Source organism: Arvicola amphibius, chromosome 9 (genome assembly GCF_903992535.2).
Source record: "Arvicola amphibius chromosome 9, mArvAmp1.2, whole genome shotgun sequence".
Taxonomy (NCBI): domain Eukaryota; kingdom Metazoa; phylum Chordata; class Mammalia; order Rodentia; family Cricetidae; genus Arvicola; species Arvicola amphibius.
The window spans coordinates 123,361,471-123,384,628 of NC_052055.2; the positions used below are offsets into that span (position 1 = coordinate 123,361,471).

Sequence of the window (23,158 nt, forward strand, 5' to 3'; positions counted from 1 at the left end):
TTGATTAGATTTCAAGGACTGGGGACACTCCAGTGCCTCATGATCACCAGCTTGACAGGGGAAGGCCAGCCCTCCCACACAGGCCAGTAACCCCCTCCCCCCAAGTCTCACCCTTCTATTCTTGGGCTGGCTTGGCTCTGCTCTAGGGAGTCTCAGATCCTCTCCCCAGAGTGGTCCTTCATCCCATCTGCAGATGGGGGTTTCTTCAATTTCCTTCCTATCCCTGTGAGTTTAGAAGCCTCCTGTTTCTCTCTTTTTCTCAGTTACTGTGGAAACCCGGGTTTCTGAAGAAGTACTGTGTTCCTTTGCTTTTGCTTTTGTTTCTTTCTCCCACTGTTGGGAATTGTCCTAGTCAGGGTCACTATCGCTGTGAGGAAACGCCATGACCAAACAGTCTGGGGAGGAGAGGGTTGATCTGGCTCATGTTTCCACATCCCTGTTCATCACCACAGGAGGTCAGGGCAGGAACTGAAACAGGGCGGGAGCCTGGGGGCAGGGGCTGAGGCAGAGGCGATGGAGGGATACTGTTTACTGGTTTCCTCCCCATGGCTTGCTCAGCCTTCTTACAGAACCCAGGACCACCAGCCAGGGATGGCCCCACCCACAATGGGCTGGGCCCATCAATCACTAGTTAGGAAGATGCTCTACAGCCAGATCTCATGGAGGCGTTTTCTCAGTGGAGGGTCCCTCATCTCGGATGACTCCAGCTGTGTCAAGTTAACACAAAATTAGTTAGCACAGGAATCAAACTCCAGGTGTGTGCTAGGTAAGCGCTCCACCACTAAGCCACATTCACAGCTTGGAGACACACACACACAGACACACACACACACACACACACACACACACACACAGAGAGAGAGAGAGAGAGAGAGAGAGAGAGAGAGACAGACAGACAGACAGACAGACAGACAGACAGACAGACTGTGGGTATTTAGTAGATTTGGTAATTTCACAGGGAGACAGAGGGACAAGGTGGAGAGAGGAGCCAGGGCAGAAGCTGTGGGAGGCAGACGGCAGATGGTGAGGACAGAGACCACTAACGAGGTATTTTCCTAACCTCAGAATCCTCATGGCCACATGGTCAGACTCGAGTCCTCTTTGGTCTTTGTTTTCAGATCAAACTGTGACAAAACACATTACCCCATGACATTCCCAAGACAGCTACAGCTGTGAGTGTGAAGTGGACCACACACCAGCAGGTGGACACAGTGGGCTGCTGACACTCAGGGCAAGCGGTCCTGTCCCTGGCTCACAGGTCTGGACTGGGAAAGATCAGTGTTCCTATCCTCAGGGTGTGGCAGGGCGGCTCATCTCACTGACTGCTCCATCAGCGTTCCAGCGGACAAAACCGCCCAAGAGGTGGTTTTGGATGCTGCAGAAGCAAAGAAGCGTGAGACACAGGAGCTTAAGTTCGCTTGAGCTCTGAGGAGAAGTTACACGCTTAAAACCAAAGCTTGAGAAAGGGCTGAAGAGATTGTTAAAGACACTTTCTGTTCTTGCAGAAAATCTTAGTTCACTTCCCAGCTCCACACAGTGGCCCACAAACATCTGTAACTCCAGTCCCAGGAGATCAGACACCAGGCACATACATGGTGCACAGGCATACATGTAGTCCGACATTCATACATATGAAATAATTCATAAATATCAAACAAAAAACTTGATAAAAACAACCCCCTCTGGTACATTACTTGGTGACACCTCTTCCACATTGAGTTTTTGTAATTCTTTGTCAAATGTGTTCTTCATACTTGAGTAACCATATTCTGTCTAGTTTAAAATTATCAGGGTGCATGTATGTAGTTTAAAAATTAAACAATAGATAGCCATATTGACGAAAGTAAGAGCCCTTCTTTCATTTAATGTTAAAAAAATTGTATACATTCCAATATTATTGAGAAATTTTAACATGAATGGACCCTGAATTATGTCAAATGGTGGTCAAGAAAGCAGGTTGAGCAAGTCATGGGGAGCAAGCCAGTAAGCAGTAAATATGGGTGCCCCTTCCTCTCCAGCTTCCTGGCTGGTGGTCGGTCTGACCGGGGTGAGATGGGGTCTCGGGGCAGCTTTAGCTTTTGTTTTCCTGATGTCTCAGAATAGTCAACATTTTTTTTCAGATATGTGTTGGCCATTGTGTGTCGAGTTCTTTATCTAGTGCACGCTCCTGCTTGTTTATTGGAAGATGGGGTTTTCTGGTGTTGAGTTTTTGCAGTTTTTCATATTCTGGAATTATTAATCATTGTCTGAAGGAAGCTGTCAATTGTTTTGTTTGTGTTCACAGCTATTTCTATGCATTTATTGCTCTTGAGGGAAAAACATGAAGAAAACCACATTAATGTTCAAGTTAAGACATGCCACACCATGTTTTGCAGATGTTTGGGAAGTTTCCTGTTGGAGAACCTGATGACATCATCTCCTTTCTTCAGTGTGCTTGCTCACGTGACTGGCAGATATTTTATCATTTGTTGCTCCCACACTTAAATCTTGTTCTGAAGAACATTTAGTGCCTTACTCTGCCTGACATGGGGAAGTTGCTTCACACCGCACTTGGCTGGACCAGGGATGCTGTGTAATAGTCTGGCTGGTACAATTTCTGATCTTTTTGTTTTTAATTAATTAATTACTTTTTATTTTTTTTTCTTTTTTCTTTTTTTGGTTTTTCGAGACAGGGTTTCTCTGCAGCTTTTTTCTAGAGCCTGTCCTGGAACTAGCTCTTGTAGACCAGGCTGGCCTCGAACTCACAGAGATCCGCCTGCCTCTGCCTCCCGAGTGCTGGGATTAAAGGCGTGCGCCACCACCGCCCGGCTAATTACTTTTTATTTCTAAAGGACATCCCATATTTATTTCAGTCCTGGTATTATAATTACTTCCTTCAGCAGGCCGGGCGGTGGTGGCGCACGCCTTTAATCCCAGCACTCGGGAGGCAGAGGCAGGCGGATCTCTGAGTTCGAGACCAGCCTGGTCTACAAGAGCTAGTTCCAGGACAGGCTCCAAAAAAAAAAAAAAAAAACCTTCAGCCAAAGCAACCCTTCTCCTCTAGGAGGGCCTGTCATGTGACAAAACACCTCTGTGTCATGTGGCTCTTCTTCTTGCCCTGTGTGTATAGACTGCTGATTGTATGCACCTATTTTCTTCCTTTTTGTTTTGAAAGGCAATTTTTACTGAATAATTTGGAGGGACAGTTTCTTATTATAATAGCAATAATGCTGATGTTGAGTGTTGTAAAGAATGGAGTGGTGCCTGTTTAAGAGGACCAAGCACTTAAATGGTGGTTATGAATAGCCAACTGCATGCTTTTTGGTTGTGGCAGGGACCTTGAAACTGCATAGAGTTCTGGCAATAAACATGGCTCTGGCCAGTACCACTGCCATGAAGCTAGACTCTCAGAAAGCTAAGGAATGGGGTGGATTCAGCCGTCAAAGTCATGACTTTAATCCTAAGCCACATTGCTTAGGAAATTAAAGATTCCTGTGGTCAGAAAAAGAGATATACAGTAAAGATAGATTCAAAGATGAAGAAAACCTATAAATGGTTCACAGTGTGTTTAAAAATGTATGTAGGCTTAGAAGAGAAATGAAAAAGAGTATAAAAATAAAACAAAGTCTTTAAAGAGACAGAGTAAACTTGTAGAAAAAGTAAAGGAGTAAAGAAAAATAAGCCACATAAAGATGGAAAACACGCAGAGTCTGGATTATGTATATTATTGTGTTTTCTTTGAATTTTTTGACTGTGAAGGAGCTAAGTACAGAGAGACATTTTATTGTATGGGTTGCTAAGTTAAACCAACATAAAGGTATTTTTACTTCAGAATTTGAGTCTAAGGATATGTTGCTTTGGAAAAAGAGGTTCTTCTTTTGTTTTCACAGAAGAGAACCTGTGGATTCCTTCCAGGCTAATGTGGTTTGATGGACCAAGACCTCCCCCTCCCTGAAAGGCTGTCATGAACATGCCTAAAATACATGCTTTTTGCCTGACAAAAAGCAGGAAGCAGTTTGGAGAGAACTATGCCTAAATTCGCAAATATTGTCTTTAAATGTTTGTTTATATTTAAAGGGGGATATACTATAAAGATATGCATTGGTATGGATCTTAGTTTATTGATACAAATTTAAGGTCAATCTTGTTATATGTATACTTCTGCTCTTGTTTATGGTATTGTGTTTGTGCAGCTCATTTAAAAATGTAATGTATAATTAAGAAATATAGGTTAACAGATAATCATCTATAATAGTCAAGCTTGTAGCCATGTGAGTTAAGTTTTCTAGATATACAGAGATATATTTCAGATGGATAGGAATTCTTCAAATCTTTCAAAGACCTTCAGAATATGACATTTAAGATGTTTAAGAACTTATGACTTTTCATGGCAATGAGACAAATCTGCTCCTGGAAGCACCAAGCTACTTCAAGAGGAAGATGGGCATCAAAGGGGCTCCTTATGGAGTTTGCTAGCAATTTGGGCAAAAAACTGTTATTGCCTGGATTGCTTGATGCTATACTGTGTGATCTGGACATGCAGGACCCATGGAGATGCCTGTTAAAGTTGCCTTAAGAAGGTGAGACAGACCTTCGGGGTTCCTGCTTCTTGAAGGAGTCTGAGACATTCTGAAGGACACAGAGAAATGACTGACAAACTACCAATATAGGTGGAACTGTCCTTGAAATTTCCTGCTTCATGGAAATGTCTGCTGGATACTATGGGTATGTGGGCTGAAGATGGATGCCCCAACATTACAGAAGAACTTTGGGTGACTGTTCAGGCAGCAAGATGTCTCTGTCAATTCTAGAGTTTTGGAAGTTGCTTACAATGCACTTCCTGTTTACTTAGGTAATATTATATCCTTTTGGAGTCTTTGATGGAGTTGAAGAATAGATAGTTATAGTTTCAGTTTTCCTTAGTAGATATAAATATTGTAATCATAATTTTTGTTTGATACCTATTTTGTTATACGTAATTTTACCATGATAAAGTTAAAACCTTTTTTATTTAAACAGAAAAGAGAAGGTGATGTGGCATTCCCTTCTGCATGCTGTGAATACCATCGGTTAATAAAGAAACTGCTTTGAGCCCATAGCAGAGCAGGGCAGAACAGAGCTAGGCAGGGAAAATTAACTGAATACTGGGAGAAAGAAGGTGGAGTCAGAAGCTGTGGAGCTGACACCAGAGACAGACATGCTGAAACTTTGCCGTTAAGGCACAGCCACATGGCGATACACAGATTGATGGAAATGGGTTAGTTTATAAGAGCAAGCTAGATATATACTTAAGCTATTGACCAAGCAGTATTGGAAATAATAGCTTCTGTGTAATATAGATTCTGAGCAGCCGGGAACAAAACAAGCGGCCTCTGCACAACAGGCCAGGGCGACAGCTGGAGAACTAATGCATGTAAGAGGACAGGACTTAAGAGAAGAGCTCCTGTGAGCAGGACTCTCCCCGTGCAGGGCTACACTCCCTGTGCAGGGTCTCCTGTCACCAATGCCTTTAAACAGCACAGCACACAATTCAGCAGCAAACTGAATTCTTATTCCTGTGTCAACCTAGGTGATCCCTGGCTGTCCAACCCAGGCCCAGTGCTGATGCTGCTTCTTGCCCATCCTCCCCCACAATGAGAACTGGAATTTGCCTGTGTTTAATTTCCAATTGTTTTAAATACTCCTAACCCCAAAAGGTAGGAGTAAGACAAAAAAACTACTTTAACATGATACAAGGAAGTGAACAGACCAGATGAAGGTCGTGGACTCCATAAACATTCTGTTGCTAGAACAAAACAAGTCACTCTCACACCCTAGACCAAAACATTCTGTAGGCAAACCACTTCCTGGGTGGAATCCCAAGTTATCTCCATAAAGGGAACTGGAACTTAGTTGGATTCTTAGACTTTTGTTTGAGGTAGAAACATGTCTACTTCTCTATACTTAAAATACAAGATCTGGCTATTTAGTCACACCTGTTGATAATAACTTTGAAAGATCAGAACTCTCTGACCTACATCTAGGTGGGACCTTTGTTTGAAGTAGAAACAAATAACCTTGAAGGAATAGAGATAAGTTCCAACTCTCTGGCATTTGGTCAATGTGGAAATAGGTTCACATTTTCGGGCCTCTACAAGGAATCAAGCCTCTGATATGTAGGTTGTTGGTAGACATTCAAGATCTAAGTTCTATGTCAGAAAGTGATGTGTGTGCAGATGATCACAGATCACAAACTACATCTGTTTCATGCTGGTGGCCTGCGTATAGATGACCTTACCGCCATCTTAGCTGAGGTCAGGTGACCTTACCGCCATCTTAGCTGAGGTCAGGTGACTTCACTGCCACTTTAACTGAGTGGCATACAACATGTGACCACTGCCATTTTGACTGAGGCCAGGTGATCTTACCACCATCTTAACTGAGGTCGTTACTTCACCACCATCTTGGCTGACAGCTAGGTCAGGTGACCAAGTTCTGCCATCTTTACTGAGGTATTTCCTGCTGGGTTCTCTAGTTTTTTTTTTTTAATATTTTATGTATTTATTATGTATACAATATTCTGTCTGTGTGTATGTCTGCAGGCCAGAAGAGGGCACCAGACCTCATTACAGATGGTTGTGAGCAACCATATAGTTGCTGGTAATTGAACTCAGGACCTTTGGAAGAGCAGGCAATGCTCTTAACCTCTGAATCTCTCTAGCCCCTCCAGTTTTGTTAACTGTTACATAGGTGACCTTACCACAATTTTGACTAAGGTCAGGTGACCTTACTGCCATCTTTACTGAGGTCAGGTTACTTCACCACCATCTTAACTGAGAGCCAGGTCAGGTGACCATCTCCCGCTATCTTTACCAAGGTATACCCTGCCTAGTCCCCTGGTTTAATTATGTTTTTTGTCTCTAAATTTCTCTTGCTGACTCTGTTGCATGTGTGTTTTGTGCAGGGGCATGCCTTTGGTAGGGCCCAGCAAGAGCATCCACTTTGCCCAATTCCTGTTTACTCTGTGTGTGTGTGTTCATACATGTAACTCAAATGCACCTATGTCTACTGTTAAATGTTGTAATTGTCTGTTCATTGTATCTTATTCCAGACTACAAAGCAGTAAGTTTCATGTTTTAAATTAGTATGTACTTTTAAGTCTCTTACAACATTATAGTATATTTAATCTAACCCTGATTTAAATATATTAAGATGTTCTCTACTATTGTCAGTTCTGCCATTAGCCTTCTATTGCAAGCAATCTTTTCTTCTTTCTGTCTTTTTATGAGTGGGAATCTTACCTGTTGAGAGCCAGTACAGTCAAGCTTGGACCCAGCTCTCTAGGCAGATTCTATACTGTAGCTGTACCTGATAAACAGCCCTCAACTGCTCAGAGATCTGGGGAATATGGTATTTAAATATTTAATTATTAAAAAGCTTTTCATAACAAAAGAGACAGGTTGGCTCCTAGCAACAGCACTCTACTTCCTACAAAGAAGACAGAAGACAAATGAACACAAAACAACGTCCATCTACACTTTGTTTCAACTGCCAAGCACTGACCACTGGGAAAAACTGCCTTTCATCTAAACTGAAGATCTCCAGACATGGACAGAATTGCTGGAATCAACAGCCTAGCTGCTCAGGTCAAGGTAGGCTTGTCTTCCTACAGATTTCTTAGCCCACAGGATCTTCTGGAGCCTGGTAGGCCCTGTGATAAACAGCAAAAGGCAAATACGACCTTCAGAGACCATGGAGGACCCTGAGGAGTAGCTCTAGGTGCCAACCAAGTAGGTTCTCTGTCATTTTTTAATCAATAACTCAAGTAAAATTATATCCTTCTCAAAGATCTCTGATGCAGTTTGACAGATGAGAGGTTTTGTCAGTTTAAAAGGACAACCTTACCAAACAAATTTCAGTAAAATACAAATACAAGTTATTAAGGTGTGTACCTACAAGTTATAAATGTGTGAGGACAAATACAAGTTATCAAATTTCTCTCTCACACTGCCTTTCATAGTCTTAAAGATACTTTTCATTGTGCAAAACCATCTGTCGCAGTCATTTTGCTGCTGTTTAAAACTTTTCACAAACCCAAAAAATTCTTGTGAGTTCCAGGGAGCTGAATAGAAGGATCCACCTTAAACAGCTCAGATACATTCCCCTCAATTCCCTGGTCCTAAAATTTGTTTTTCCTAAACTTAACTTTGTCCTCTGTTCTGCCAATACCTTAAACAGGTGTAAGAGACACCAGACATTTCCATACCACAAACACTGGACAGGAACTAAGAGACCAGCTATGCCAGGATGTGACCAGCACCCACCTTCTCAGTTCCCTCCCTCCCCCGGCCAAAGACGATGCCCACAAATAAGCAGGAAGTAGTCTTGAGAATCCACTGCCCCAAATCCTTTAACCTGTGGTATCTAAACTCCTGCCTTTTTATTATAAAAAAGAGATGGGAATGTAATGGTCTGCTCTTTCCTTTAAGAGACAAGTCATGCCCACTCCCTCCTCTGTCCCCCCCCCCCCCAGGCAAACTGATCTTCAGCTTCCAGCCTGAGTCCTTTCCTTTTTCCATCTCCCTCTAGAAGAGGCAGCTTCTGTATCTCCTCCCCTTCTCCCTTCTGTCTCTGTCTCTCTCTCTGTGTCTCTCTCTGCTCTTCCACCCTTCCTTTCCATAACCCACTAAATAAATATCCAACCTCATTCTGTATGGCACGCCTATCCATGTGTCTGCCGCTGCCCACTGTCTGCCACCACTTTGGGGACCTGCGGCATGGTCTCGGGACCCCCTGCCCACTGCAGCCACTTGGGGATTCACAGCATTTTACTTTTACCATTACACTGTGTCTTGCATTTCTTCTGCCAGTAAAGTTAACTCTTCTGAGATTAAATGGATTTTCTGGACACTTTGCTGCCCATTTGATTCTTTCTTTTAAAGAGAAAAACTCTGCACAATAATAAAACACATATTTTATATTTGTAATGGAAGTTAATATAACTCATTGCTCAAAACTTGAGTAGTGGAAATATGTAAATAGCTTCAAACAGATGAAGGAAAACTTGGGAGCAGTTGCTTGATATACTTTTTTATTAAAGAAAAACTCAGGATTATCCTTGCTGACATATTAATACTGTGTTAGTAGCCATGGGACTCTACAGGTGTACTTGATTCCTGAAGAGGACACAACAGTGTCCCGGTCGAGCCGTCTGGTGACAAATTGATTACTAGTTTCAGTTTAGCCCCATTGACCAAATACTGATTCCAGGGGATGCTGGCAGAAGAGAGGGCTTCTTCTTGAGTTTCCTGGACGGAGCTCAAACCTTTTTTTCTTCTCCTCCTCTGGAACTGAAGATGTCCTCTTGGCCAGTATGGACAGCAGTTTGTCTTCTGCAGCCAGATGGAGTCTACCCTGTTCTCATTCACAGTGTCCTGTCCTCACAGAGCCCTGCAGTGTGAATCAGGGGAGGCACTGAGGTGAAGTATTTAGATTCCCTTCAAGCCAGGACAGTAGTGGATTGAGTAGCTGTCCTGTGTGACACAGGAGGGATATGAGGCCTGTCAAGGACTCTAGAGAAGGCTGGATCAGGTGGAAGAAGCTGACAGAAGGTCAAGGCATTGCCTTCCTAATATGATCTTAGCCAATCAGAAAAAGATTCCTGGTGACACTTGTGTTGCCAGATGAAAAGTCTGTGTGCAGAGGCCTGGGAGAGCAGGAAATCCCGTGTGACAGACTTCCCTCACAGCCCAGGACAGAGCTGAGGTGCTTCCCCCTTAGGAAGGGAGTAGGAGGTGCTGAGCCCTCAGCTTGTGTGTGGAGGTCTGAGGTGGGGGTGAGGACACCGAGAGCATCTATCTCAAGGTCCCTGGATGGCCACGTTTGTCTGCCGACTGTTCCATAGAGTTTGATGATTGTTTATGCTCCATGAATAGGCTGAGGAGATCTGTGTCCACCCTGAGCACCACAGCTGCTGGGAGCCCAGGGCCGTCCCTCTCTGGTTCTCTACATCAGTGTGTGCAGTGTGGACCCCAGCAATGCTGCAGCTCACCTGCACTGCCAGAGCATTCATGGGACAGTCTTGCTGCCCTGTCTCTGGTCAAGTCTGCTTTCAGGTCCTGTGCCCTGTTTATCTGAGATCTAAAACATCATGAAAGGAGGGAAAGAGACTTACTGTTTAGTCGCTGGTGTTTGCCAGGCACTGCTCCTGCTGACTATTAGACTTGGTAGTGTGTGCTCAGACCTGAGGAGACAGGGGTGGAAGCCACACACTGATATTGCCATTCGGGTTGGCACCGTGTGACAAGCCTGTGAGCATCCTTCCTGAAGCTGTTGCTTTAAAGCCTCGTGGTTTGGTTTTGTTTTTTTTTTTTTTTTTTTTTTTTTTTTTTTTTTTTTGTCATTGAAACTCAAGGTGTCTGTGTCTGGAAGTCCTAAAAGGTTATGGAGTTTGCCTTTGTTGACATCAGTGGACCTATTTCACGGCTGTGGAGGATTTAAACAGCAGAAGAACTTATAAAAGTTAGATTAATTAACTTCTTAAGTATTTTCATTGGAATATCATGAATGCAATAGATTCCTGCATGAGGAAGATTCCTGAGCCAGCAGGGCTGGGCCTCACACTGACCTGCTACTTCCAACACTCACACACGGTGGTTCTCATTAACCACATCACATCACTCTTTCCTGTGTGCACAGGAAGATCTAGGTTACAGCGGTCTGAGCATGGTTTACATTTTACAAGAATTCCAAAGTTAGAAAGAGGTTCTTGTTGACTTCCAAGAACTCTGCTTTCTCACCTGAGACTCCTCAGTGTCAGACAAGACAAAGGACAATCTCTGTTCACTAATACATGGTTTCTATTAATTCCCTACTAACCCCCCCCCCCCCCCAAGAATAACAGCAGTTGTTAAATAACTATCTAAAGTTGTCTCTACTTGACTCACTTTTCTCTCTTGTCTCTTTAAACCCCAAACACAGGCAGTCTTCAGTTTGGACAGGTTTACCCTGTAACTGAGAGGAATTGTCACCCCAAATGTTCACCCAGTGGGGCTCCATGAAAATACAGACCAGGCATAGTATAGAGAGCCTTTGTAAACAATGTCTGCCCAGAGACTGGTGACACAGTTCAGCTCTGGCTCTGATTGGCTCCTCTCCTGGGACCAACCCAGTACTCACAGAGGCATCTCCAGATTTTTGCTCTCTGAAGGGGGCACAGCAGGTGTGATTCCTGGTGGCTGCCATTACCTTTTCCTTCGAGATGGCTGTGCAGGTCCCCAGCCTCCTTCTTGAGGCAGCTGCGGTGCTGATGGTGCTGAGCAGCCCGGGGGCCGAGGGCAGAGACTCCCCAAGTAAGTGCGGGGCAGGGGTCTCTGAGCCAGCACTCTGGGGGACTGGATCTCGGGACCCTGGGGATGCTGGGATGTGGGGGGAGCATGATAAGATTCCGATTTTAACCAGTCTTTTATCATAGATTTCCTTTATCTGGAAGAGAGAGCAGTTATATTCTCATTTCTGTGTTCTGGTATTGAAGTTAGGATGGTGCTCACTGCACAGATAGAGCCTGGCATGTTGAAGTAGGAGGAGACAGAGTTTAAATCAGAACCCAGGACAGGACAAAGGGAGCGCGGGGTTATGTCTGAGGAAACAGCAGGGTTGGAATAGCAGCGCTCCTTTCTTGTCTGGAGGAAATGCTGGATCCCAAGACGGGGAAACACGGGTCAATGATGCTCTTGTAGTCCTGGTATTTGAGGAAAATTCCTGGTGTGGAGTGGAGGTTTAAGGGAGGCAAACTCTAGGCATCCAACCCCAAGAGAACCAGCAGACAGGAGTCTAAATTTCTTCAGCAAATGGAAGCTTGAGGACTCTGGGTTGGTAAATTGAATTTCCCAGAAAAAGTCAGGCATAGAATGGAAATGTATGATACACACCGGGGGACCCCTCAGTTCGGAGACAGGTGAGTGCTTTATTTACTTCATACAGAGCCCTAGCCCCACGAATGCCTGTGTGCAATTTAACCTCCCTTTGCGGTTATTTTTGAGAGGCTCCGCTCTGTGAGTTCCAGGACAGCCAGGGCTGTTACACAGAGAAACCCTGTCCAGAAAAACAAAACAAACAAAACAAACAAGCAAAAAGATACTCTGCTAAAACACTGCCCAAGCAGGCAGGTCCTGGAGGTCACCTGTCTCCAATCCCCTCTTCCAACTCCACCCAGACCCAACCCCCTCTCTATCCCACCCAACTTTGAATGTTTCCTTTTTAAAAATATTTTTTGTTTGTTTTTCTAGACAGGGTTTCTCTGTAGCTTCGGAGCTTGTCCTGGTATTCGCGCTGTAGACCAGACTGACCTCAAACTCACAGAAATCTACCTATTTCTGCCTCCCGAGTGCTGGGATTAAAGGCGTGCGCCACAACTAACCGGAAAAAGAAAAAAAAACTAAAAATAAAATTAAACAAAAAAATTAATATACTAAGTACAATTTGTGCTTCCGGGAATATTCTTGTCAGGAAGAGTCGGTCGCTCGACTCCCTTCCTCTCTTAAACTCTTCTTTATTCTGACCGAAAGGTCTTTGAAGTGCTCCGGAGCCCCGCAGAGACCGGGTTCACTCAGAGTCCCGACCCCTCTAAGCCGGGCGGGGTCCCCTCCCGACCGCCGGTCCCGAGGCTCCGAGGTCCCTAGAGACCGCGTCGCCCCAGCCCGCAGCGCCGCGCGGGGTCAGATCGCGGGCTCCGGGGTCTCGGCTGCCCGCGCCGCCCCCGGCTGACCGCGTCCGTCCGCAGGGGATTTCGTGATCCAGTTAAAGGCCCTGTGCTACCACACCAACGGGACGCAGCACATGCGGTATGTGACCAGGTACATCTACAACCAGGAGGAGTTCGTGCGCTACGACAGCGAAGTGGGCGAGTACCGCGCGGTGACCGAGCTGGGGCGGTCGTGGGCCGAGGACTGGAACAGCCAGAAGGACATCCTGGAGGGGACTCGGGCCGAGATAGACAGGGTGTGCAGAAACAACTACGAGGGGATGGTCCCCACCTCCCTGCGGCGGCTTGGTGAGCTCAGGGCGGGTCCGCGGGAGGCGGCGGCCGTGGGGGGTGCGGGCCGGGGTTGGGGGGGACCCCCCACCCCCGCAGCCAGGGTTCCCAGTGGGAGGAGCTGCCACAGCCTCCTCCCTGTTTACCCTGCCCCACCCAGCGCCTCCTGGGGTCTCCCTCCTTCCTCACCTTTGCCCTTTGCCCTGTGTCCTGCTAGGCCTACCGCTCACCTCTGACCCTGGCTCTGCTGTGAGCTGAGCAGTCAGGCCAAGGTCAAGCCGACTCAGGGAAGCTAAATAGGGGCGAGGCCAGGACTCTGTAACATTGGCGCCAAGTAGTTATTCACCACCTTTCTGTTTCCCTAATTGTCCCTTTGAGGCCAAGGTTGTCTTGTGTGGCTGTTTGCTGCCTGGCCTACCCGAAGACATTACTGTTGTTCGTGCTTTGAAGTAGATTATGCTGACTTGGGCCATACTAAAAGTTTGTGATACAAAATCTGACTGGAAAATACTAAAAAAACCAGAGGGCCATGTCACTGGAGCCCCTGGAGTTCTGAGGTAGCGGGCACGGTGTATAAAGTCACTCACGACTGTCCAGCTGTGCAAAACGGTCTAGGAGATGAAGGCAGTGATGTTGTGCTGGAGTTATTTTGCATTTCTTCTTCAAAAATTATAAACTTGAAATCACAACTGTTTTGTCTTTTCTCTTACTACATTTCATGTTCTATAAGGGCAGGACCACTGTTATTTTCCTAGTGACTAGTTTGTGGAGTGGATCTTCATTCAGTGTTAGAGCCCAGGCATTTCCACCCTGCCTCTACCCTATGGGGACCATCCACGTGCCCCCCCCCCCCATCTCACTCACCATCTTTTCTCCTCTGTTCCCCAGAGAAGCCCAAGGTGACCGTCTCCCTGTCCAGGAAGGAGGTCCTCAACCACCACAATATGCTGGTCTGCTTGGTGACAGATTTCTACCCGGCCCAGATTAAAGTGCGCTGGTTCCGGAATGGCCAAGAAGAGATGGCAGGGATCGTGTCCACGAAGCTTATTAAGAATGGGGACTGGACCTACCAGATCCTGGTCATGCTGGAGATGACCCCTCAGCGGGGAGACGTTTACACCTGCCACGTGGAGCACCCCAGCCTGCAGAGCCCCGTCACCGTGGACTGGAGTAAGGGAAACTTTTTTCTTCCACTGTGGGCCCCACATGACATGGGCTGTTTGCTGTTACTACCCCATCTCTCTGATGACATCGCCCTACCCCTGCACTGCTGCCCAACTCACCCATTACCACCAACCTCATCCCTCAAATACCATACATCCCATCCCTCCACTACCACCTACCCCACACATATAATGCCACCCACTCCAGCCCCCAATGCCACCCATCCTGTCACTTGTCCTGTAAAGTCTGATTCCACTACTGAGCTGAGAACTACAGGAAACTATATCTTTTGCCTCATAGTTAGGGCATCAGGAGAACCCTGACCTCATTGTCTTTCCCGACAGGAGTTCTGGGAGATCACTGCGTACACAGGGAACTCGTCCCTAACATCCAGAGGAGTTGGCAATGATAGCTAGTGACTGGGTACTTTGGCCCAAGTTTATAAATGTGTTTGGGTGCAAACAGCTCTCAGTGCTGTGCTGGCCACCCCTGCCCCTCCCTCCCTCTCAGGGGGGAGATCTAGATCTCTCATCTGGCCTTCCTTGCCCTGGATAGGGTCAGAGCAGAGACAGGGTCGTCCCAGCTCTGCACCTCATATGACTCAGGCGGAATTTAGACTCTCAGTCAGGGTTGTTGGGATGTGTGGGGACAAAGCTGACATCCAGGCTCTGCCCCCCAGGTGCACAGTCCGAGTCTGCCAGGAGCAAGATGCTGAGTGGCATAGGGGGCTTCGTGCTGGGGCTGATCTTCCTCGGGCTGGGCCTTTATGTCCGTCACAGGAGTCAGAAAGGTGGGAACACTGGGGACACCGGGGTGATGGGCCACGCTGAGGGGAGGAGCTGTGCTGAGGGGAGGAGCTGGGCTGGGGTGGGAAGATACAGGAGACCCCAGGGGGACACTGGACTCTGACTTTGCTGGTTGTGTGACTGTACCGCAGAGTCGTGGTGGAGTTCATCCTGGGGCTTCCCTCATTGTCCACCACTGTCTCACTGCCTCTCAGAAGCTTCCACTGCTGAGAGAGCTTGGGCCTTGCTTTCCGTCCTTCTAGTGGCAGCTTCATCCATTTTGGGGCTGCTCAGGGTCTTAGTGAACTCATGATGAGAGAACAGCTTCAGCTAAGCCGCACGTCCCGTTGTCTTCAGTCTGTGTGAGAGAGCCCCTGCTTTTATAACAAGACGTTTCTCGTTTCTCTGTGACTTCCTTTTGTAGGATCGCGAGGGCCTCCTGCAGCAGGTAATATTTCAGCCCTTATCTGCAGGGGGCGTGAAGGCGTGGGTGTGAGGGAAGGGCATGAGGTGGTGTACCTGACAGAGTCCTGGTTTACAGCCTATCGCTGCTGTGGGGTTGAGAGTGTCACAACTGGTGTCTATAAGATGCTCCAGAGGTTGTCCCCAAGCAGGATTTTGCCAACATCACTCAAGTGATGTCTTGAGTGGAGCCTGAGCCATGCCTTGAGTTTAAACACCAAGATGTTGCCTGCTCTGTGCCCCACACTGGAGATGAATATTGATTGTGTCAGAAGAGACCAACAGTCCTGCAGAGGAGACAGATTCCTCCAATTTAACAAGAAGATCAGATCCTTTATGTTTCCTGGGGCTGGTAGCTTCTCTTCTGCCTCCCACACATTTGTCCTGTGAGCTCTGTGCCCCCTTTAGCTCCTTTCACCTCTGCACAGGTGATGGGAAGGTGGTGGCAGGGCCTGGACACAGCTTTTTTTGTCTCCTTCTGTGGAATCCAGGAGAAGAGTCGGGCATCTCCAGGGGACCTTTTGTGACCACTCCCTTCCTCTGTCTCCACAGGGCTCCTACAGTGATTCATGGTGTTCTGGCTGAGTTGGCTGTCACTCTGTAAGGCCTGTCCCTGTCCTCAGTTTTCATCTGTGCCAGCCTGCCTATCCTTCTCTGATTCAGAATCTAGCATGGTGCCAGTATATCTGCCAGCTCAGCTTTCGTGATCCCTGACTCCCGAAGGCTCTGTCTTTGCTTCTGCTCCAGGACAGATTCCAGAGACTCTGTCCGTGTCCTGCAGCACCATCTACCCAGACCCCAGGCCTTCTGTTTCCACTGTGCCACACAGGCTGCTGAAGAGATGCTCTGAAAACATTTGCTTCTTTCATAATTAAACATGTTCTGAATTACATGTATCTTGAATCTTCCCCTAACTGAGTGTGGTTGGGTGGGAGTGATGTGGGGCAAGGTGGCCCAGCCAAATTGTGGCCGGAAGTAGAAGTTTCTACTATGAAAGCGATCAGAACCATCTTGGGCTCCATGTTAATGTGGGCTGAGGAGACAGGACCCTGCTGTCACATCTTCATGGCCCGTACTTTTGCTCTTCAGTGTTCGTTTCTCATGCCACCACAGGCTCTTTTAGGTTGGTGGAACTAAACATCATAGAATTGGTGGAGACGGATGCCGTGACCTCTGACCACTAGTGTTTCAAATGTGTCCTGTGAAGTCACATTGGTTAAGGCTCACCTTCATTTTTTAAAGATTACAATCAACAATATAAATATTTTTGTGGTTGTAGATGATGTAAGGAGGCCGTGTTGTTGGTCAGAGTGACTGGGTACCTGTGACTCATGAGACTCGTCTCTCCTCAGTGTCACCACCATCTTTCCTATCTTCACCGTATCTCCTGGTCCCTGTGTCCCTGTGTCTCTCCATCTCTGTCTCTTGTTCCTCATGTCTGACTCATTGCACTGAGGCTTCTCTCTCCATTTTCTCTGTCTACACCTTGGTCATTTGTCCTTTTCTCTGTGTTTCTTTTGCATCTGTTTTCTACATCTTTCCTATTACCTCAGATCTTACCCTCCTTTCTGTGTGTAGTTCTGACTCTGTTGTCTGTCTACCAATGTTTTGACAATTTTTGGAAAATCCTTACTGACCAATCCTGGGTGACATACACAGTGCTGGAAAACATTATCATCTGCACAAGGATATGGACAGCTGGCATTGTGTTCGTCTCTCTTGTTAGGCAAATGAATTTCCAGAGCCTCCACATGGAGGAGTTACATCAGCCTTGTGGGGCACCTGCGTCTCCAGATCTTCTCACAGCAGGGTCAAGGGGCACTTTGGTTTTGGTAGGTTTGTGACATTTGATGTTGATGGTCAATTTGGAGACCTACCTCTGGGCATATTTGTGAGAGGCTTTCTAGATTAGGTTGAGGTGGGAAAACCTACCTTAAAGAGGATGAGGTTCCCAACAGGAAAAACAATAAAGCAAAGACAAGAGGTGCATGGACATTCACCTTTCTCTCATTTCTGACTTTCCCCATCATAATGAGCTGACTCCTGTTGCTCCCTGACAGATGTTTTGGCAGAGTAACTAATATAAAAAGGTAACTAATATAAAACCAACAGAACAAGTGGGGCAGCCATTTGTGGTTCTTGGTCCCCTCACTGAAGGTGCCAGCTCGCAGGTGTGCCATCATTATACAGGTACACTGTGTTATTGCATTGCTGAAATTCTTAGGGGTTGGAGCCCCTATAACCTGTGAACATTGTGACCTATAGATCCTAGTGCCATTCTCTACCTGGTTACTAGGACAGTCACCACACATGGTGGCCTCTTTGATTGGTTTCAGTCCTGAGAGCTGCAGCCCATCTTCAGCTTTTCCTTTCTCCTCTGCCCCCCCCACCCCACTTTGGTTTTTTGATTCAAGATTTCTCTGTAGCTTTGGAGCCTGTCCTGGAACTTGCTCTGTAGACCAGGCTGGCATAGAACTCACAGAGATCCGCCTGCCTCTGTCTCCCGAGTGCTGGGACTAAAGGCATGCACTGCTGCCACCACCACCCAGACAGTTCTCCTTTCTTAAACACTGGCGAGCCTGTCTCTGAGATTATGGAAGATCACGCCTCAGAGGAACACACCCTCATTCACACACTTTGTGTAGAGGATGTTAGCAGGATTCTCATCCTCTGGACCAGGTCAGAATCGGGTATCTTCTGAGATCCAGGTTGCAACACAGGTCATCAGCCAGGGGTACTATGGGGTGTGTAGACTGCATTTGGGTTTCTGCTCCCCATGGCCATAGTCCGAGTTTTTTCAGAACAAGATGTACACACACACACACACACACACACACACACACACACACACAGCCCACAGAAGCCAGAGAGGGCACCAAGATCCCTGGAATTGTGGTTACAATGATTGTGAGCTACCACGTGGGTGCTGCAAACCTAACTCAGGTTCCCGAAAGAGCATCCACTACTCTCCAGTTCCCAGTTAGGAGTCTTGTAATCATCCTCATTGATCTTTGTTGCCATCACAGAACACAGTGAATGCTGTCCTCTTTACCAAATTGGCCAAAAAGGCCACTTTCCTCTTGAGGAAATGGAAACAAATTTTGCTGTATTTTCCACAGAGCTCCCAGTTCCTACAGAGAGAACACTGCTTTGATCTTGCCAAGGAAAGAATTGGGGCTGGGGAGTAATCAGTTTATGGAGATACCAAGGTTTGCTCTTTCTAGTTGAAACACAAAGAGGAGAGTAGTAGATACATTCTAAGACAAGCTTACAGTCCAGCACTGTCACACTGGAAGGTTCTTAGTGTTGGGTCCCAACAGTTGTATAGAACCACTATTTATTACTGGGCAGTATAATATTTAACTGATAATTTAGTAAGTAGCAAGTGCAACATTTACAAACAAATTTGCTAGAAAAAAAGGGCCAAGTCTTAGTAGGCACATAACTTGGAGGACAGTGTACGGGTGACTAGATAACAATGAATGCTCAGTTTTGAGCGTTTAGTATTGAAGAACATCACTGGAATCTGGGCATGGTGATGCAAGCCTTCAATCTTAGGAGGCAGAGGCAGGAGGATCTCTGTGAGTTAGAGGTCAGCCTGGTCTACAGAGAGTTCCAGGACAATCAGGGCTAGGCAGAGAGACTCTGTCACAAACAAACAAACAAACAAACAAACAAACAAACAAACAACATTAATATGTCCTTTTTAATAGTGGTGGTTATCAATATTGTACAAATATCTACAAAAATGCTCCTCTGCTAGTAAGTGGGAGTTAGGTGACTAGAACCAGCCAATGGGGCACATGTCTGACTTGTCTCCTGCTGCCATGGATATGGCATCATCACTGTAGTGATGGTGTGCGGAATGTTAGAAGTTCCACAGCCTAAGGCTACTGAATAAACTAAGTATTCTTTACTGAATTAACTCATGAAAAAAACTTACTATTGTGAGCTAAGAATTACTGAAGAATGACTTTGTACTTTCTGATTATTGTGGAATATTTTGCTTATGGAGGAGAGTTGAGTAGACTGAGTTAATGAAAGCTAAGAGATGCTACCCATCACCTCACATGCTTAATTTTTTGTGTATTGTGAGAACATAACTTTGCCCTTGTAGTAATTTTCAAACATGCATTACACTGTTGATGACAAACAGCATGGTGCATAATAGATTTCTAGAAACCACCCTTTCAGTCTAACCAAAACATCACAACCTTTGACCTACATCTCTTCTTTCCTTCTCCTCCCTCCATTCCCACCCTCTGCCCTGGGAACCATATTATATGTCCACCACCGTTAGTTTTTAAAGTTCCATATGTGAGCTCATACAGTACTGTCTTTCTGTGACTGCTTACTTATTCTATTTCCTACTCACCCTTAAGGCTCATCTGTGCTGCTATAAATGACAGAATTATCTTCTTTCTGGAGACTGAATAGTATTTTATCACACACACACACACAACATTTTGTTAGCCATAGAAATTTAGGTTGTCTCTATGTCTTCCTTATTCAAATATAGTTAAAATAAACATTAGTATGTAGATTCCTCTTCAATATACTTATATTTTTACATACATACCTGTTGTCAAACTTTCTTCAGACCACCAGCCCCCAAATAATGACATTAAGACTTTTATTAAGTATGAAAGCTTGGCCTTAGCTTAATCTTGTTCCCAACTAGCTCTTATAACTTAAATCAACCCATTTATATTAATCTACATTCTGCCACATGGCTCATTACCTTTTCTTCATACTGTTTGTCTAATTTTTTTCTGCATCTCACTGGTTAATCACCACCTCTCAGATTCTTGCCTCAAGTTCTTCTCCTTGGAAATCCTGCCTAGCCTCTCTTGCCTAGTTGTTGGCTACTGAGCTCATTATTAAACCAATCAGAGGTGCCCTTGGCAGGTGAGGTAAGAGAGACATCATCACACAGTATGATCAAATACTCCACAACATGTACCCATAAGCAGGACTGCTGGATTATATGGCAGTTTTATTTAATTTTGTAGATGGTGAATTTTCTTGTTTGTTTTTAAATTTTATTAATTTTTATTGAGCTCTACATTTTTCTCTGCTCCCCTTCCTGCCTTCCCCTCCTCTTCAACCATCTCCCAGGGTACCCATGCTCCCAATTTACTCAGGAGATTTTGTCTTTTTCTACTTCCCATATATATTAGATCTGTGTAAGTCTCTCTTAGGGTCTTCATTGTTGTCTAGGTCTCTGGGATTATGATTTGTAGGCTGGTTTCTTTGCTTTATGTTTTAAAACCACCTATGAGTGAGTACATGTGATAACTGTCTTTCTGGGTCTGGGTTACCTCACTCAAAATGATGTTTTCTAGCTCCATCCATTTGCCTGCAAAATTTAAGATGTTATTTTTTTCTGCTGTGTAGTACTCCATTGTGTAAATGTACTAAATTTTCCTTATCCATTCTTCAGTTGAGGGGCATTTAGGTTGTTTCTAGGTTCTGGCTATGACAAACAAAGCTGCTATGAACATAGTTGAGCACATGTCCTTGTGGCATGATTGTGCATCCTTTGGCTATATACCAAAAGTGGTATTACTGGGTCTCAAGAAAGGTTTCCTAATTTTCTGAGAAATCACCACACTGACATCCAAAGGAGCTGTACCAGTTTGCCCTCCCACCAGCAGTGCAGAAATGTTCCCTTTATCCCCACAACCTCTCCAGCATAAGTTGTCATCAGTGTTTTTGATTTTGGCCATTCTTACAGGTGTAAGATGGAATCTCAGAGTTGCTTTGATTTGCATTTCTCTGATGACTAAGGATGTTGAGTATTTCCTTAAGTGTCTTTCAGCCATTTTAGATTCCTCTGTCGAGAGCTCTCTGTTTAGGTCTGTGTTCCATTTTTTATTGGATTATTTGTTCTTTGATGACCAATTTCTTGAGTTCTTTATATATTTTGAAGATCAGCTCTCTGTCTGATGTGGGGTTGGTGCAGATCTTTTCCTATTCCGTATGCTGTTGTTTTGTCCTGTTAACCACATCCTTTGCTTTACAGAAGCTTGATGGTAAAATTTCTAAAGCATTTATTTGTGTGCTTTCTTCTACATGACCAGAAGTGTGTTTCTGTAGTGCGTGCTGTCCTGTCTACACACTTTCCTCTATAGAACCAAAGCATTCCATTCTGCTCCCCAGAACTGCCCTAGGCAATGAGAGCAGCCTCACTGGATTTTGCTCCTCTTGTTTGCGATGTAAAGATTTGGAACCTTACTCTAGTTTGGCAGCCTCAACTCTCTGTGGTTTAGGATATGAAGTTCTGTGGTTGAAATCAGTCCGTCTTCTACAGTCCTGTTTGAATTCACCCCATGAAATCTACCAGTTACTGCAGTTAGTTCAATGTATGGATCTGTGTGTTTTTTCCTTACATGTGGCTGAATTCTCTCACCCCACTTCTTAGATGAAAGTATTGATGTTTCTACCCTTCTTTTTCTCTTCTTTGCACTTCTACATGCCCAATTAAGCTTTCTGTCTTTTAATATTACAAGTTGGAAAAAATGATTGTCATTTTACAAACACCACCTGGTAACTCAACACTCTTGGTGTGCCATGAAATTGAATAGTGAGGCTCTTTACAGTCATCTTTGACTTCCTGGTTTCTGATTTCTAATTACACTTTACTACACCATAATCTGAATCAACTATCAATAAAATTATGTGCTAAGTAAAATTTATATCCTCTCACATCCAAAAGCATTTTTTTTGATGTGGATTTCCCTCTCTAAAACCTTCCATTTCATTTAAACAGAAAAGGGGAGGTGTTGTGGGATTCCTTCTGTATGCTGTAAATGCCATTAATGAATAAAGAAACTGCCTTGGCCTATTGATAGGGCAGAGCTTAAGTAGGCGGGGGGGGGAACTAAACTGAATGCTGGGAGGAAGAAAGGCAGAGTCAGAGAGAAGCCAAGGAGCCGCCGCCAGAGACAGTGACAGGATGGATTTTTAGCCAGTAATTTTAGCCACGTGGCAATACACAGATTAATAGAAATGAGTTAAATTAAGATGTAAAAGTTAGACAATTAGAAGCTAGGGCTAATGGGCCAAGCAGTGATTTAATTAATATAGTTTTGGTTTAATTTTTTGGTTCTGGGCAGCAGGGACAAACAAGCAGTCTCCTTACTACAAATTGGCACCAACGTGGCCAACTAAGTCTACTTAAAAACCTGTAAGAACTTGAAAAGGAATCCTAGACACAAAAGAACAGAGTTATCAGGGTTCCCCGCTCTATGCTAAGACCAAGGTCCTCCCAACTCCCCCCAGGTCCAGGAAGGTGATCGACCAAGCTGAGAAGGCTCCCACAGAGCCCGTCCATGAAGAACAATCAGAGCCCAGAGCCATTGTCCTTTGCTTCTCAGTCAGCCCCCGCTGTTGGCCACACTCAGAGAGACGGGTTTGGTCGCATGATCCATCAGTCCCATTCCAACTGGAGTTGGTGATCTCCCATTAGTTCTGTCCCACCGTCTCCATGAGTGAACGCACCCCTCTCGTTCCTGACTTTCTCCCTCATGTTCTCGCTCCTTCTGCTCCTCATCGGGACCTTGGGAGCTCAGTCCAGTGCTCCAATGTGGGGCTCAGTCACCTGAGGGAGGGAGGGGAGGTATGGGTGGAGGGGAGGGGAGGGAAGGGGGAGAAGGAGGGGAGAGAAAGGGGAGAAGGAGGGGAGGGAGGGGGGAGGAGGAGGGAAGGAGATGGAAATTTTTAAATATAAAAAAAATAAACCATGAGAAAAAAA

The 23,158-nt window shown here is 45.4% G+C and overlaps 1 protein-coding gene across 1 annotated transcript; it reads left to right on the top strand.

Annotated features, from left to right (window-relative positions):
• Nucleotides 1-11,174: 11,174 nt before the first annotated feature.
• LOC119823315 (rano class II histocompatibility antigen, A beta chain-like) lies at nt 11,175-16,292 on the top strand. Its single transcript, XM_038343255.1, has 6 exons — nt 11,175-11,309; nt 12,740-13,009; nt 13,880-14,161; nt 14,835-14,945; nt 15,365-15,388; nt 15,955-16,292. Exons 1-6 carry the CDS (start codon nt 11,219-11,221, stop codon nt 15,966-15,968), a joined length of 792 nt encoding a protein of 263 aa, XP_038199183.1. The 5' UTR covers nt 11,175-11,218; the 3' UTR covers nt 15,969-16,292.
• The last annotated feature ends 6,866 nt before the right edge of the window (nt 16,293-23,158 follow it).

Coding starts and splice junctions, on each gene's coding strand:
- LOC119823315 (XM_038343255.1), top strand. CDS start 11,219: ATGGCTGTGCAGGTCCCCAGCCTCCTTCTTGAGGCAGCTGCGGTGCTG. Junction 11,310..12,739: donor CGAGGGCAGAGACTCCCCAA/GTAAGTGCGGGG, acceptor GTCCGTCCGCAG/GGGATTTCGTGATCCAGTTA. Junction 14,946..15,364: donor CCGTCACAGGAGTCAGAAAG/GTGGGAACACTG, acceptor TTCCTTTTGTAG/GATCGCGAGGGCCTCCTGCA.